At 51.8% G+C, this 13,884-nt stretch overlaps 5 protein-coding genes across 5 annotated transcripts; 4 read left to right on the forward strand and 1 right to left on the reverse strand.

Moving 5' to 3' along the window:
* Window positions 1-30: 30 nt before the first annotated feature.
* AtWU_01106 (Apc13 domain protein) lies at window positions 31-659 on the forward strand (the record flags this gene model as incomplete). Its single annotated transcript, XM_035496221.1, has 2 exons — window positions 31-33; window positions 156-659. The coding sequence occupies 2 exons, from the start codon at window positions 31-33 to the stop codon at window positions 657-659; spliced, it is 507 nt and encodes a 168-aa protein (XP_035352114.1).
* Window positions 660-870: 211 nt separating this feature from the next.
* Window positions 871-2,970, reverse strand: AtWU_01107 (DNA-directed DNA polymerase alpha subunit POL12; the record flags this gene model as incomplete). Its single annotated transcript, XM_035496222.1, has 4 exons — window positions 871-1,044; window positions 1,102-2,395; window positions 2,441-2,602; window positions 2,648-2,970. 4 exons carry the CDS (start codon window positions 2,968-2,970, stop codon window positions 871-873), a joined length of 1,953 nt encoding a protein of 650 aa, XP_035352115.1.
* Window positions 2,971-3,380: 410 nt separating this feature from the next.
* Window positions 3,381-4,598, forward strand: AtWU_01108 (CRAL/TRIO domain protein; the record flags this gene model as incomplete). The annotated part of the gene is made up of 2 exons (XM_035496223.1): window positions 3,381-4,215; window positions 4,264-4,598. 2 exons carry the CDS (start codon window positions 3,381-3,383, stop codon window positions 4,596-4,598), a joined length of 1,170 nt encoding a protein of 389 aa, XP_035352116.1.
* Window positions 4,599-5,531: 933 nt separating this feature from the next.
* On the forward strand, window positions 5,532-7,445 carry snf4 (AMP-activated serine/threonine-protein kinase regulatory subunit SNF4; the record flags this gene model as incomplete). The annotated part of the gene is made up of 6 exons (XM_035496224.1): window positions 5,532-5,978; window positions 6,270-6,393; window positions 6,481-6,630; window positions 6,683-7,039; window positions 7,095-7,204; window positions 7,260-7,445. The coding sequence occupies 6 exons, from the start codon at window positions 5,532-5,534 to the stop codon at window positions 7,443-7,445; spliced, it is 1,374 nt and encodes a 457-aa protein (XP_035352117.1).
* A 708-nt stretch (window positions 7,446-8,153) lies between these two features.
* On the forward strand, window positions 8,154-10,371 carry AtWU_01110 (uncharacterized protein; the record flags this gene model as incomplete). Its single annotated transcript, XM_035496225.1, has 3 exons — window positions 8,154-9,105; window positions 9,176-9,511; window positions 9,584-10,371. 3 exons carry the CDS (start codon window positions 8,154-8,156, stop codon window positions 10,369-10,371), a joined length of 2,076 nt encoding a protein of 691 aa, XP_035352118.1.
* Window positions 10,372-13,884: the final 3,513 nt, after the last annotated feature.

Raw genomic sequence — 13,884 nt, forward strand, 5'->3', positions numbered from 1 at the left:
TCCAACTCCGACCCTCAATCTCTCTACAAAATGGTACGTCCCCTCCATCCCATCCCCAAACCCATCCCCTCACCACCAGCAACCACCACCAATCCCCCTCTCCCAAACAGCACTCCCCATCCAACCCACCAACTAACCAAATCCCAAAAAAACAGAGCAAAGACTCCACCCCCACCCACCTCCACATGCACCACCCCCGCCTAGCCGACTACTTCGAAGACTTCACGCGTCCACACCACCACACCACCTCTTCCTCTTCCTCCCCCTACACATCATCCACCGCAACCCAAGCCTTCACAACAGCAGCAGCAGCAGCCACCGGCGGCGGCACCGGCGGCACCGGCACCTCCCCGACCCTCACGCCCTCCTTCCTCCCCATCGAAGACATCTACATCCCGCCGCAGTATCAGCCCCCCAACCCGGAGGACGAAGACGATGTGGTTCCGGATCAACACGCCGCGTTTGGGATTGCGAGGGCTATGGCGCTGCAGGGGAGGAGGGGGGAGGGGGCCTGGAGGGATTTGGGACTCGAGGGGTTGGTTAGTGGGATGGGGGGATCGGGGGGAGAGGCTGCAGGGGCAGGGGCGGGGGCGAAGGTGAGGGTTAGGGGGGAGGGGAGGTTGATGGGGGGGAGGAGGAGGGTGGTTTGTTTGCGGTGATTTCTTTTTATTCCACTATCGAGAGGTAGGGTGGGATGCATGGGAAGATGGTGTTATGGTTTTTGTTATGTTTAGGCTAGGCTGTTATACCCTGCGTTTGTTGTGTTTTTTATGGGTATGGGTATGGTATGGGTAAGGGCATGGGAGGAGTCTTCGTGGAATCATCATTATCATGTATACTACTGCTGCTGCTATGCTGCGCTATGCTGCGCTATATCCGTATTATGTCTACGCGGGCCCGTTCATACAATTTATGGCTGACCTGCTTCTGCTCCCTCTCGTCGTCTTCTATCCGTCGTGGCTGGATCGCCATCTGTGCGTATGTGCCTGCGCCGCGGCGTTTGGAGAGCGTGCCGGGGTTGATCACTGTTACGCTGTCCACTACCTGTCTGGTTATTAGCATTATCATAGATTATACGAATTACTGGGTGTGGGGGCTGACCTTAACAAACGGCGGCAGCATGCTCGGCGTTATCAACACGTCCGGCCGCACATTCCACCACTCGCCCAGCTTTGAATAGCTCACGTCGACCATTCCCCCCGTTGCAAGGCCGGTCCCCGCTCGTGGCAACATGTCTCTGCTCGATGTCGGGAACATCGGCTGGAAGTGTCGCTGCTCGATCATGTACTTGGGTAGTCTAGTCAGGAGGTTCCCCTCCGTCGGCTTGCCGTGGAGTACCTCCTCGCGGCGCAGCTCGTACAGCACGTCGTGCGAGCACATCCCAATGACTGTCTCGTTCAGTGACAGCGTCACCGGGTTCGACACCATGCGAACCTGCTTCGGCAGGCCCAGCTCCTTCTTGGGTAGCTGCTCCTGCGGCCAGGAAACGTGCTTGCTGACTGCGTCGCGGACGGACGGCACCAGCACGATCGTGATGCTGGGCACGGCTGCCACGAGTCGCTGTAGCGGCGCTGAGATGCAGTGCCGGAATACCGTCGTCAGCGTCACCGTGTCCGGGTCCACGCCGTTGATCTCGGGCAGGTCGAAATCCCCCGAGGCCAGCAGGGGATGCTCGATGTCCAGGAAGGGCCCGAGCAGGACGAGACCGTCCGCGTAGCTGTCGGCTGCCTTGCGGCAGATCTCTTTCAATGGCTCGTAGTCGAGACTATCGTCTGCCGTGTAGGGACCGGCAGCAACAAGAACGTTCAAGGGCGCTGAGCCAGCGTCTTCGAGTCTCTGGTTGATGGTTTCGAGGTTGACGACTGACGATGCGGCCGGTGGGAGAAGGGGTGTGGGGAGGACCTCTTTGACGGAGAAGTAGTTGCCGGACGCATTAATGCCGCGCAGCGCCACGATCTGGCCCGGGAAGAAGTTGGCAGATGGCACGGATTCGAGTTTCAGTGGAACACGGATGCCTGCTCCTGTACGTCTGGACGTCTCGAGCACGAGTGACGCCGTGTTGAGTTTTCCTTCCATACTGTCGGATGCGATGCGGCCGACGGCCACAATCTCGCTGGTGCTCTGCGTGGCAGCGCTGCCGAATGTGATCTCGTCACTGCCGTACTGTTTCTCAAACAATGCCATGAATTCGTCGATGCGGTCGTCCAAGATCTCCGATGCCTCGGCCAGTCGCATAGCCATAGGCTTGTATCCGAACTTCTTCAGGTCTGTGTTCGCCGTCGGTCGTATGCGGGCTTCGGAGTATGGCGCGATAGGGGCCTCTGCTTGTGGGAGATGGGGGTTGATGGTTTCGATGGTGTCGCCTGCATTTTGGCGCTGGGAAAAGGGAATGGATCTGCTTCGTCAGTTGCGGGCTTTTTACGGTGATTCGCGCACGTACTGTAGTCCATCACCGTTTGTCTGTTTCACACTGGTACTCATCGGAGATCCATTGTGTTCGGTTCTCCCGATCTTGGAGATTGATGGCGAAGCAAAGTCGGATTTCCGCTTCGCTGAACCGGCATTGCTCCGACCAGAAGCACCTGGTGTTAATCCGTCCAGCCTGACTTGTTAGATTTGACCATTAAATCATTGATACTCAACATACATGCCAAAAACATCTGACGTAGCAGCGCGCGGGGTGGCCGGCACTGCTGGTTTCCTCTCCATCTGTCGGCCTGCTTTGCCGCGGGCTTCTCGCTCCAATGTATCCTGCACATCTTTCTTGAACAGTCGCACGGTACCCAAGTCCATCTTCAACTCGTCCGGGCCCATCTTCAGACAGTAAGACTCCCATTTGTAAAAGAGCTCCTGTGCGGAAATGGAGTGGATGCGCAGGATTGACTGCAACTCGGTGAGAACATCCTTGGGTAGACCATCTGGAGCAGCGGCAGCAAAGAGCTCGTTGAGCTCTGCGACAGAATCCTCCATGTTGACTGGAACCCTTAATTATTGACGAGTTTGGATAGTACTTCGTATCCAATATGGCTCTCTATCGGAACTGCAATGACGCGCGACGCGTGAGACGCGCAAATTGGTTGGTGTGACCGCCTGCCGAAATGAGACCGCAGCACGACCCGCGGAACCACGTATTCTTTGACTGCAATTGATTAATCCAGCGGAGGTTTGCAGCTGACGATCGGTGGGCCTGCCGATCAACACTCCGCCCTGCTCAATCTTACGCCGTGAAAAAGGACACCCGGGAAGCTGCTTGCCGTTCTCCCCCTTTATTATATTCGCTGATGTCTTGCGATTTATAAAGTTGGTGCCCTCAGACAAGGCAGACGCTTACACTACAATCATCTACACTAGATTCAACAGATCCAAGCAAGCTCTTCATCATGAGCGCTCCCTCGAATCCCCCGGCCGCTGCGCCCGCCGACAATATTCCTGCTGTCGATGCCTCACAGACCACCCCTTCTGACCCGTCACCTTCAAGTCCTGCTGAGATCGCAGCTACCCCTGAGTCTACCACTAAACCCGCAGAATCCACCGATTTAGCCAAGCAAATCGAGGAGTTCGAATCTCAATTGCCATTGTCCGCCGCCGACGGTCTCATCCAGAAGCCCTTTCCCCGCCCCCTTGAATCGGCCAAGCCGACACCCCCGGCCGAGCTCACCTCCGATCAGCAAGCAAAATACAAGGATGTCCTGAAGGCTGTCTCAGAATGGACCACGGTTCCGACAACGTCCGCTAAGAATTCTCCAACCGCCCCTATTACCGACGATGAGCGCATGTTCCTGACCCGCGAGTGCCTGTTGCGGTACCTGCGCGCAACCAAATGGAATGTCTCCGAGGCAATTGCGCGCCTCCAGCGCACGCTCACCTGGCGCCGCGAGTACGGCGTTGAAAAGCTCACAGCCGAATACATCTCCGTTGAGAATGAGACGGGCAAGCAGGTCATTCTGGGATATGACATCCACGGGCGCCCATGCCTCTACCTGCTGCCATCAAACCAGAACACGGAAACGAGCGACCGCCAGATCCAGCACTTGGTCTTTATGCTTGAGCGCGTTATTGACCTCATGGGCCCGGACCAGGAGACGCTGGCACTGATCGTCAACTACAAGGAAACGAAGTCGGGTCAGAACGCGAGTATCGGCCAGGCCAAGCAGACCCTCAACTTTCTGCAGAACCACTACCCGGAGAGAATGGGTCGCGCCCTTGTCATTAACAGTGAGTTGTCCCCATCTTATGCAAACGATATACTCTGACCGCATTCAGTGCCGTTCATGATCCTTGGTTTCTTCAAGATCATCACGCCGTTCATCGACCCATTGACTCGCCAAAAGCTAAAATTCAACGAGGACCTGGGTCAGCACGTGCCTCCAGGCCAGTTGATGAAGTCCATGGGTGGTGAGGTCGAGTTCCGGTACGACCATTCGATCTACTGGCCGACGCTCAACAAACTTGCCGACCAGCGCCGAGCAGCATACAAGGAGCGGTGGATCCAGGGCGGGAAACGTGTTGGTGAGATTGAGAATTATCTGAAGACGGGCACCAGCCCGAGTCTCTCTCAGACGGAGGGAGCGAATGGTGGAGCGCAGCCTACAGCGTAAAATTTCCCATCTTGTGCGACTTCCGGGTAAAATTGTCTTTTATTGTCCTTCGAGCGTTGGCGATTGCATGGCTGTGGCATACACATAGATACGCCTTTATAATTCTTTGGCATCGTTTTTTCGAGCTCTCGGTTAGACTTGTGGTATAAGTAGACACATGGTCCAAAACATTTCAGCAACCTTTGCTTGTTATCATCCTGTCGCGATATAAATATCTAATAAGGCATTGGTGTCGGCGTAAATAGAGACCGGAGCTAGTCAAGTAAGCGACTCGAAGCTTTCTCCGCAGTAGCCTGTCACGTGTGGGGATGGCGGGGCAGTGTCTGCCTCAGGCATGTATCCCACCACTTCCCACCACTCAAGTTCTCAACGAAGCTGCAGCAATACATATGCTCCATATGGAATGCTGCGGCATGTAGTAAACATAAACACACCCTGAATATGACACTCTGCATATATCCAGCCTGTCAGAATGTCTGTTCGGAAATTTGATACCTCAATGCCCGTCTTGGATGCCCCTCGTTCCTGGTGTACTCTCTCTCACCTGCAACTATCCAGGCGACTGGGGTCTTAATTAACTAAGATAGTAGGCAGATTAATTAATCAGGAGATGTGATGCATCATCCTAAGCATCCTGCGCATGATTCGTCGCGCGCTGTCTTCTCAGATGATCCTAGACATTCTCCTTTTTTAAACATCCCATACTGATCCTCTTCCTCCCCGCCTATTCATATCACTAGGAATACTAGTCATATTATCCCAGCGGCACCGGCGGGTTATTACCCCTGTCAACTGCATCAAGCCTTGAGTTGCTATTGATCCTACAGGTCTGGGAGATCATTTCCACCCACAGTCAACTTCTTTGTCTCGTCCATTCTGAATGTCTGGATGTGTTTTGCGGTCCCACGACAGTAGCGGCACTGGGCAATCAAGATGGAGGAAGCTCCCCAGCGGGTGCCCGTAGTCCCCACGGGCAGAATGAGCAGCACTTCCGGGCGGCCGCTTTCAATCACCGACGACACTTCCACCACCACTACCACAACTACCACTACTACTACCACTGCAACGACCACCTCGACCACGTCCACCATCACTGCGCTGACTAGCACGGCTGCTGCTGTTGCTCCTGCTGCTCCTCCTCCTCCTCCTCCTGCTGCCTCTCCTCGGTCCACTCCACCTCAGCCTTACCCTCGCCCGCCTTCCTCCACCGGGTCCTATCCCTCGCCCATTCCCTCTCCTGTTCCAGACCGTCGTCCTATCCGCGGTCACGAGGGAGGATTCGTGTATCCCGCCTTCTTTCTCCGGCCGCGAGGTCTATCACACCCAATGCCCCCCGCTCAGCCCGAAAGGGCGATCGATCGGGAAGAGCGTCAGGCCCTAGTGAGTTGCTTTGCTTTTCTCTTGCTTTCTTCTCCCCGTTGCTTGCTTTTTCCCCTCAAATCTTCCTGTTTGCCCCGCTCATGTCCAACGCGCCTTACCCCTCCTTGGTCCACTCTGCTTCGTACATAAACCTGTTATATCACACTGTTTGCCATGGTTCCGGGTCTGTCATGCCTGCGCTCAATGCCAATGTGCCATGACCTTGGCTGCCAACTGCTTGCTCGTAATTGTTTCCACATGGGAATTAAACGGATTGACTAATCAGAATCTGGTCTCTCTTAATCCTTGTAGCGTGCCATTCGCAACTTCCTCAAAGTCCGTACCAGCTATGATGTCCTTCCACTCAGTTTTCGACTTATCATGTTCGATACATCGCTGTCCGTCAAGGAGAGCCTGAATATCCTCATACAGAACGGCATGTCTCCCACCCGCTTCCCGCGGCTCCGCGGGCTATGCGCACCGCGAATGCAATCTCGCTGACTGGAAAGGATGCACAATACAGGTATCGTTTCGGCTCCGTTATGGGATTCTACATCCTCGACCTTTGCCGGTCTCCTCACCACATCCGACTACATCAATGTTATTCAGTACTACTATCAGAACCCCGAGGCTCTGAATCAGATTGATCAATTCCGTTTGGATAGTCTACGAGGTGCGTCTGGCGCTTTTTCCGAAGGGTTGCAAAAGCTGACATTCCATTCTAGAGGTGGAAAAGGCGCTCCATGTGGCGCCTCCCGAAACGATATCCATTGACCCAGAGCGGCCGCTCTACGAAGCCTGTCGGCGCATGCTCGAGTCTCGCGCCAGGAGGATTCCTTTGGTTACTTTTGACAGTCAGACTGATCGAGCCCTCGTTCTGAGTGTTCTCACCCAGTACCGCATCCTGAAGTTTGTCGCCGTCAACGTCAACGACACGCAGAAGTTACGGAAACCCCTTGGTGAGATCTTGCTGGGCTCGTATCACAATATAGCAGTCGCATCGATGGATACACCTGTCATTGACGTGATTCACATTCTCGTCTCACGGAGCATATCAAGTGTCCCCATCATCAATACTGAAGGTATGTGATACTACGGAGAGCGCATGTATGTGTACTGATTTCGTGATTTTCGCAGGTGTTGTGTACAACGTCTTCGAGGCTGTCGACGTGATAACGCTGATCAAAGGAGGTGTCTATGATGACTTGAGTCTGACGGTGGGCGAGGCATTGAAGAAGCGATCTCCGGTAAGTTGGTTCTGTCACACAAGAGTTTCCTAGTACATTTGACTCATTACTCCAGGACTTTCCCGGGATCTATACATGCTCCCTGAACGATGGTCTGGATACCATTTTCGACACGATTCGCAAATCCCGTGTACACCGCCTGGTTGTGGTGGACGACAACTTCCGGCTAAAGGGTGTCCTTACCTTGAGTGACATTCTCCAGTACATCCTTTTGGAGGGTGAAAATGACGAGTCATCATGAACAATGTATTTGCGCCTTGTTGCGCTGCTACGCATACTTACAACTTGCATGGAAAGGCGTTTTTGCGTGCTAGTGTCGGTTCCCGGGCCTCCTTGGTTGGCCACGGTAGCCCACTTGCACGTTATTGACTTGATTATACGGTTCTACCCCCTTATATTGCTTCTTGGTATTTGAGCACTTGGGCTTTTGTCCGTCTTGTTTGAAATGCAAAAGTAGACGGTACTTTATGGCGCAACGGTCTATATCCCGGTTACAAAGGCACTCGTGTACACAATACATCTAGACATTGTCATTGAACTTCAGTTGTAGAAATAGCCCGCTCAGCGTGAGAAGTTGATTGTTACTTGTGAGCATGGCTATTGCAGTTGTAATAGCAAGCAATCATGGACCTTTGTTATTGAACGGCAAAGCTTTGTCCTCGCAATCGTTAGCGTTGTATATTCCCTGTTCAAGCTGCGTGATTTACATTCACGTGTATGGACTCATGTTCCGGACAGTCCAGTCAATCCGGCCATTCGCTAAGTCTGCCTGGTGAATGAAGCCTTCCTCGCCAGTTCTTAGTATCACTGGACGAAAGAGGAAAGAACGATCCTGACATTGGCATAACAAACTCCCAGGCCATGCCACACCGAGTACTTTCCTCTATAACGATTGTTGCATCTTCCTTCTCTAGCATACCTAACCACTTGCGCAGCGTCTAGTGCAGCAATGGATACCTTGGAAAGTACCAGAGACAGCTTGAAACGATCCATGGACCAAAGGCTATCACTTTCTGTGCCCTTTTCGTCGGTGAACGCCGGGCTAGCTGCCTCTCTCGGGTTAAGAGACATAGCAAAGCACCACGATAGTAGGAGGAATACAATTTTATTGCCAAAGGATGTGGCAGCCCCAAAGAGACACGCCTTGGATCTAAGTTCAGGAGACAAAGGTTCCAAACTGAATGGGTTCAGGACGCTGTTTCGCTCACGCAAGTCACAGCATCTTCGACTCGAATCAGGGTCGTCTGGTCTGTCTGCAAAGCCCATTATTGTGGTGGAAGAGGGCTGTAATGAGGATCAATCTACAGCTACTGGTCATTTAGAGAATCAGCAGCCCGTCGGGCTTCAGGTCACTCAGTCCAGCGACCTTTTGAATGGAGATGCCGATAGAAAGGTCAGTGACAAGACGGTGTACTCGCTCAGCTCAGATCTAACTAGTGTGACTGTCTGCCATGATCCGTCGAAGCACAAGTCCATGCCTATTGCCTTGGTTGATCAGGACTGTCTCTATCATGGTCCCTACAGTGATATTCAAGAGGCGTCTCATTCTACAACACAGTCCAGTGTCAATTTCGAAGATCTGAAGGGGGCTACTTCGTACTCCAGCAGACAACATAGTTCAGAGCGCAGTAGTGCGAGTGTCTTGTCGACATGCCGCAATCGGACTACAGAGAAGCCAGGGAATCCCTTCAGGCAGACCCGCTCCTACAGATCACGGGGCTCATCAAGGCAGAGTTCGGACTTTGCCGCCTCGCTTGACGACAGTTACGCATTGGAACAAGGGGATCGCCACGCGGCTGTTATAGCGTTCAATGAGCTGGCTGGTAGATTGCGTCTTGAGCCGCTGGAGGTCGACGACACGCTTGGTGCTCACGGGGGTGCTGAATGGGGTCAGGTGTCAGGTTTGTGTGCCCCAGAGCCAGAGATCGACAGGTGATATACCAGACATCCCAGTTTCTGACGACATAGTAGCTGAACGATCTCCTGATAGTCGCCTATCCCATACAGCCACCGGAGATGATCCTCCCAGACGTCGGGATAAGTTCTATGGACGCATACGAACCATGCGGTCGACCCTCCAGCTTGGATCGTCAGACGCACCCCGCAAAAGAACCTTGCGTCGGATGAGGACGTTCGCCAGCCTTTCGCGCCGATCGGCCGATATGACTTCATTGAAGGGCAAACCCCTGGAAGACCTAGCTCGACTTGGGGGGTACAATCTGCTCACTCTTCCGGCCGACTTTGCGCCTACGAAATTGAAGCTACCCGTATGCTTTGTGGCGATTATCACCTATCTGGGATGCTTTGGTAGGAATCCACCATGCTCCACTAGGATACTCTATCCGTCGCAGGCTATTGGTTTATTGACGTCATTTACAGCTCCTACTGTACGAAACGTCTTTGTCGACGCCGGGGATCCGAAACTAGCGGCACGGACGTACGACTACTACGCCAATCAGGTGCACTCGGTGGAAAAGCAGCAAGACAAGATCCAGATGACGGTTGCGAGTGGCACGATACCGGCGGATGTGGTGGACCCTCTGAACCGGGATGGGGATAGTGGCGACGCCATTCAAGTGTTGAGCGTGGCATGGGCGTTCAAGTCTCTTCTGTCCGGGCTCCCAGGGGGGATTCTAGGGTCGGGCCGGCTTTATCGAGTGCTGGTCCAGATTTGTCAGGGCCACCTTACGAGTGAGCCAGTGGAGCGGCGAAGAAGCTGCCTCGGGGGGGTTTCACCTCGGGGTTACGTCAAGGTCAAGGCGATGAGTCTGGCGATTCTGGCGCTCAGCGACTCGATGCAGCTGAACCTGATCTGTGGGGTGTTCGGACTCAGCGCGCTCTTGCTGCATGAGACGCAGCGGCTGATAGAGCTGGAACGCCAGGGCTTCCGGGGCAGCGTCTGCCGGGCCAGTATTGGGTCGGGGCTGCTGAACCTAGACCGACTGAGTGGAGTGCTGGCGCCACTACTGACGGAAGGCGAGGGGGAGGAGAATCCTGAGGATGCGTTCCGGGCCATTCAGCGCGAGATTGAAAGCCAGCGGGTTGCAGCGATGCTGATCGGAAATTGGCGAGGGGTGAGTCGACAATTGCGGATCTGGGAGCATCGGGGGGCCATAGCGCATCACCATGGATTCTCGCGAACGTTTAGCGGGTCGGCGGAGGTGTGAGGATGAGGCCAAGATGATCGAGCATGGTGGTGTATCCTGGCGTATGCGAGAGTACTTTGTGTAGAGTTTGAAGAGGAATAGGGAATAGCAAGGAAGAGAGAAGAAGAGAAGAGGGGGGGAGGGGGGAAGGAAAGCAGGAAAGGAGGTGGAAGATAGATAGTACGACGGGGGCATGGAGCACAGGCCCAGCGGAGCCCGAGGCAGCATCCGGTTCTGGGAGCAGGAAGAGTGGAGAGAGCGGAGCCCATGTAGGGTCAGCGATAGCAAAAATTGAGACGTGATTGCTGGGCCCCGACGGGAGGATTGGAGCAATCATGAAGCAGCATGGCGACCGTTTAGAGGGGGCGGCAGGAACCTGAAAGGATCCCTGTTAGCAGTGCATAAGCCTCCGAATGGGGGATGATTGGCGGGGACTGGATGTCGTGGCCGTAAGAAGACCTTTTACCGGATGCATCGAGTGTGCAGTACTTAGTGTACTCTGTATGTACGGAGTAGTAATAATGAATATACTACACATCCCAAAATTTTAGAGTAAAAGTCGTAGTGATAGGTATATCCTTGTACTTAATTCGTATATCTCTATATCTCACGCCCCAAAAAAGAAAGTGGGGCAAAACAGGATATCAGCAGCAGAAAAGAAAGAAAAAAATCAAACAAACAATGAAAGCAAAATATCCTCCGACCCTGACCTGAACCAGAACTTGAAACAGGCAAACACTAGGCAGTAGGCAGATAGACTGTTAGCCTAGTAGGTAGTCTACACAGTAGGTAAGGTAAGCCTAGCATAGCCCACCCCACCAAAAATGTATCCAGAACTAATTAATTAATTCCTTGGAACATAGAAAGCGAAGCGGTCGAGCGGGTCTACAAGCCGGCGACATGATCCGTACCAGAAGATAACTAAATCACTCACTCAGTTTCGCAAGAGTGTTGAGTAGTGACGGGACGGGATGGATAAAATGAACGGATGAATGAGAGAATCAGAATTAATAGGGAAGGCGGAAAAAGTCGTCAGTTGCTGAATCTAGAACCAGTGGTTCGAGTTGTCCATTCCGGGGTTGAGAGGAGAGGGCGGGTGAAATTGAACGCGCAATACAACAATTGATTGATAGGATGGGGATGGATGTTGAGGAGAAAAGCGAGAAGTGTATTATATTGCAATTGAACTTACTTAGTAGGTAGGGTGGTGATGGGATGGTTGATCTTTTGGTAAGTAGTTTTCTTGGATCTGATTTGGAACTGAGTATTACTGTGTGGTGGTAGTGGTAGTAGTGGTAGATGATGTGGAGTGAGGTGGTTGGGATAATACTATCTACATTGTATGAGCTATGAAGGCTGGTTGGTTAGAACTAATAGCTGAAGCTCGTCGATCGGTGGATCGTGGTTCGTTGGAGGGAAAAGCCGCGTGGGGACATAACTTACTAAGTTACTTAGACTGAAGTACTTAACGGAGGAAGTACTTTATTTGTGACTTGATCATCAAAGTACTACTACTACTACTTACTCCGTAGATAAGCATGTATGTATGTATGTATCTCGGTTAATTGTGTGCAATGCATGTATGCAGTGTATTTTCAAGGAATATATCATGATTCGGGAGTTGGTTACGCGTCATACCAAAATCAATTCTTCTTGAGTGGATTAGTGGTTGTATTTCTAGAAGGGTATTTATTTTCTTATTTTTTTTATTGTTAATTTGTTGAACTAACAACTTGGCATCTTGTCATTTGATTGATTTGATAATCTTTATTGTTGAGAAGGCCGTTGGGTTGAATAGTAGTTCTGGCTAGCCCTGGAAGGGGGATCCGTAGGTCGGGAGGGATAAAGGGTGCATAGTAATAATTATTTAGGATAATTTATCTGACGCAGGCTGATGAAAAGAGTAAATTGATTTTCATGGCACTTGAATCATGCCAGCTGGCAGGGAAGTACTGTCAGTACTAAGTAGACAATTAGTTTACAACTTACCCGGGGAGAAACAGCTCATGTGGATCCTTTCCAACTTGAACTACTACTTGTCTACATAGTACTGCTGCTGCTGCTATGTATGTACTCCCCCCCTTCCACTAGCATATAGATATATCAACTATGAAGTATGGTATGTGGAAAAGTGGCTCTCTCTCCGATCAAGGAACCGGGAGAGAAACCGGAAATCGAGACCCCAATTCTTTAAATATTCCATGCTACTTGTAAGTACTTAACCACTACTTGCTGCATTTGGGGAATCCGCCAACAAAGTTTGATGGGGGAAGAGAAATGCCAACTACGCCCGCCCGTCGGGAACTTCAAACCGCCAATCAGCATGAGGAACGGCACTACTTGGCTTTCCCTGAAACCGGACAATCCACCCTCGTTTTTTCTTTTTCTTTTCTTTCCCTCTTGTCGGGTCTGTCATGGATGAGGGAAATAAATCAAATCCGAAAGTAACTGAATGACTCATTGAAGAAAAATATAATATTTACTTAGTTGAGTGAGTTCCCGTCCATTTCAATGATGAGTAGTAGATTTTCCTCCTGGGCTGTGTAGGAAATCATTTGCTGGTGGAACCGGACGGGGAAGACGGAACCCCCGTTCGTTTCTTAAGGTCCAGGGTTAGGGTGAGTGAGTTGTTTTGCCCTCTCATGCCATGAATGGATGACGTTTGAGGAGGATGATGATATCAGACAAGGTCAACATCCTTTCGTCCTTTTCCTTCTTTTAAGGTTCTCGGGTTCGGAAAACTGTCGGCGGAGAAGCACAGAATGATGTGGGCTGATCTGGTGGTGGTTGTTGGTTGTTTGTTGTTATCTGGGTTTGATTTCTACTCAGTCCAGTACATACTTGAGATGGCTATCTTTGATGGTGTTCCAAATTTATCTGGGGTATAGAAAGAGACTAAGGTAGCTGTGCCACTAGTTTCCCTTTAGTAGACCACATTCTAGTACACTACTAGAGCTCTGAAGGGAACCCTACTCGACAGGTACTAGTATTACTAGCATTGATTCTAGATAAAGTACATTTGCAAGTCCAGCTGGCCTGGCTGGCATCTGTCATGCCAACCAAGTGCGTAATCGTGCAGCTCCGGCTGAATTGAGGGATCTTGTCCTGCCCCTGATCGTCGCAGCCTTTTCCTTTCTTTCTCGTTCTTTCTCGCATGCTCTCCCTCATCGTGGAGACCGGAGAAGTCTCCAGATCTCTTGTTCCAATAATGATGTCAACCTTGCCGGTTCTGGCCAGGTCTTCGTCCAGTGGATGCCCTCTCTTGGCTTCCCGACGCCGGAACTGCGACTGACCCAATCATCAAGCCATAATAATCATAACTCTCTCCCAGCTGCTTCGGGGAGTTGAAGCTTCATCTGTCATCTGTTTCTCCTCCCCTCTCAGTACATCACTGGTTATTGCTCACGGCTCACTTGACTTTCCATCCAAAGGTTTGTGTGTTGTTGGTTCGTTCTACCACCCATCAGCTACTACAAGGTACGAACAACACCAACAACTACTACTTCTTGTATTCTCTACTCTATCCTCCCCGAC

The sequence above is a fragment of the Aspergillus tubingensis genome (genome assembly GCF_013340325.1).
Source record: "Aspergillus tubingensis WU-2223L DNA, scaffold_2, whole genome shotgun sequence".
Lineage (NCBI taxonomy): Eukaryota > Fungi > Ascomycota > Eurotiomycetes > Eurotiales > Aspergillaceae > Aspergillus > Aspergillus tubingensis.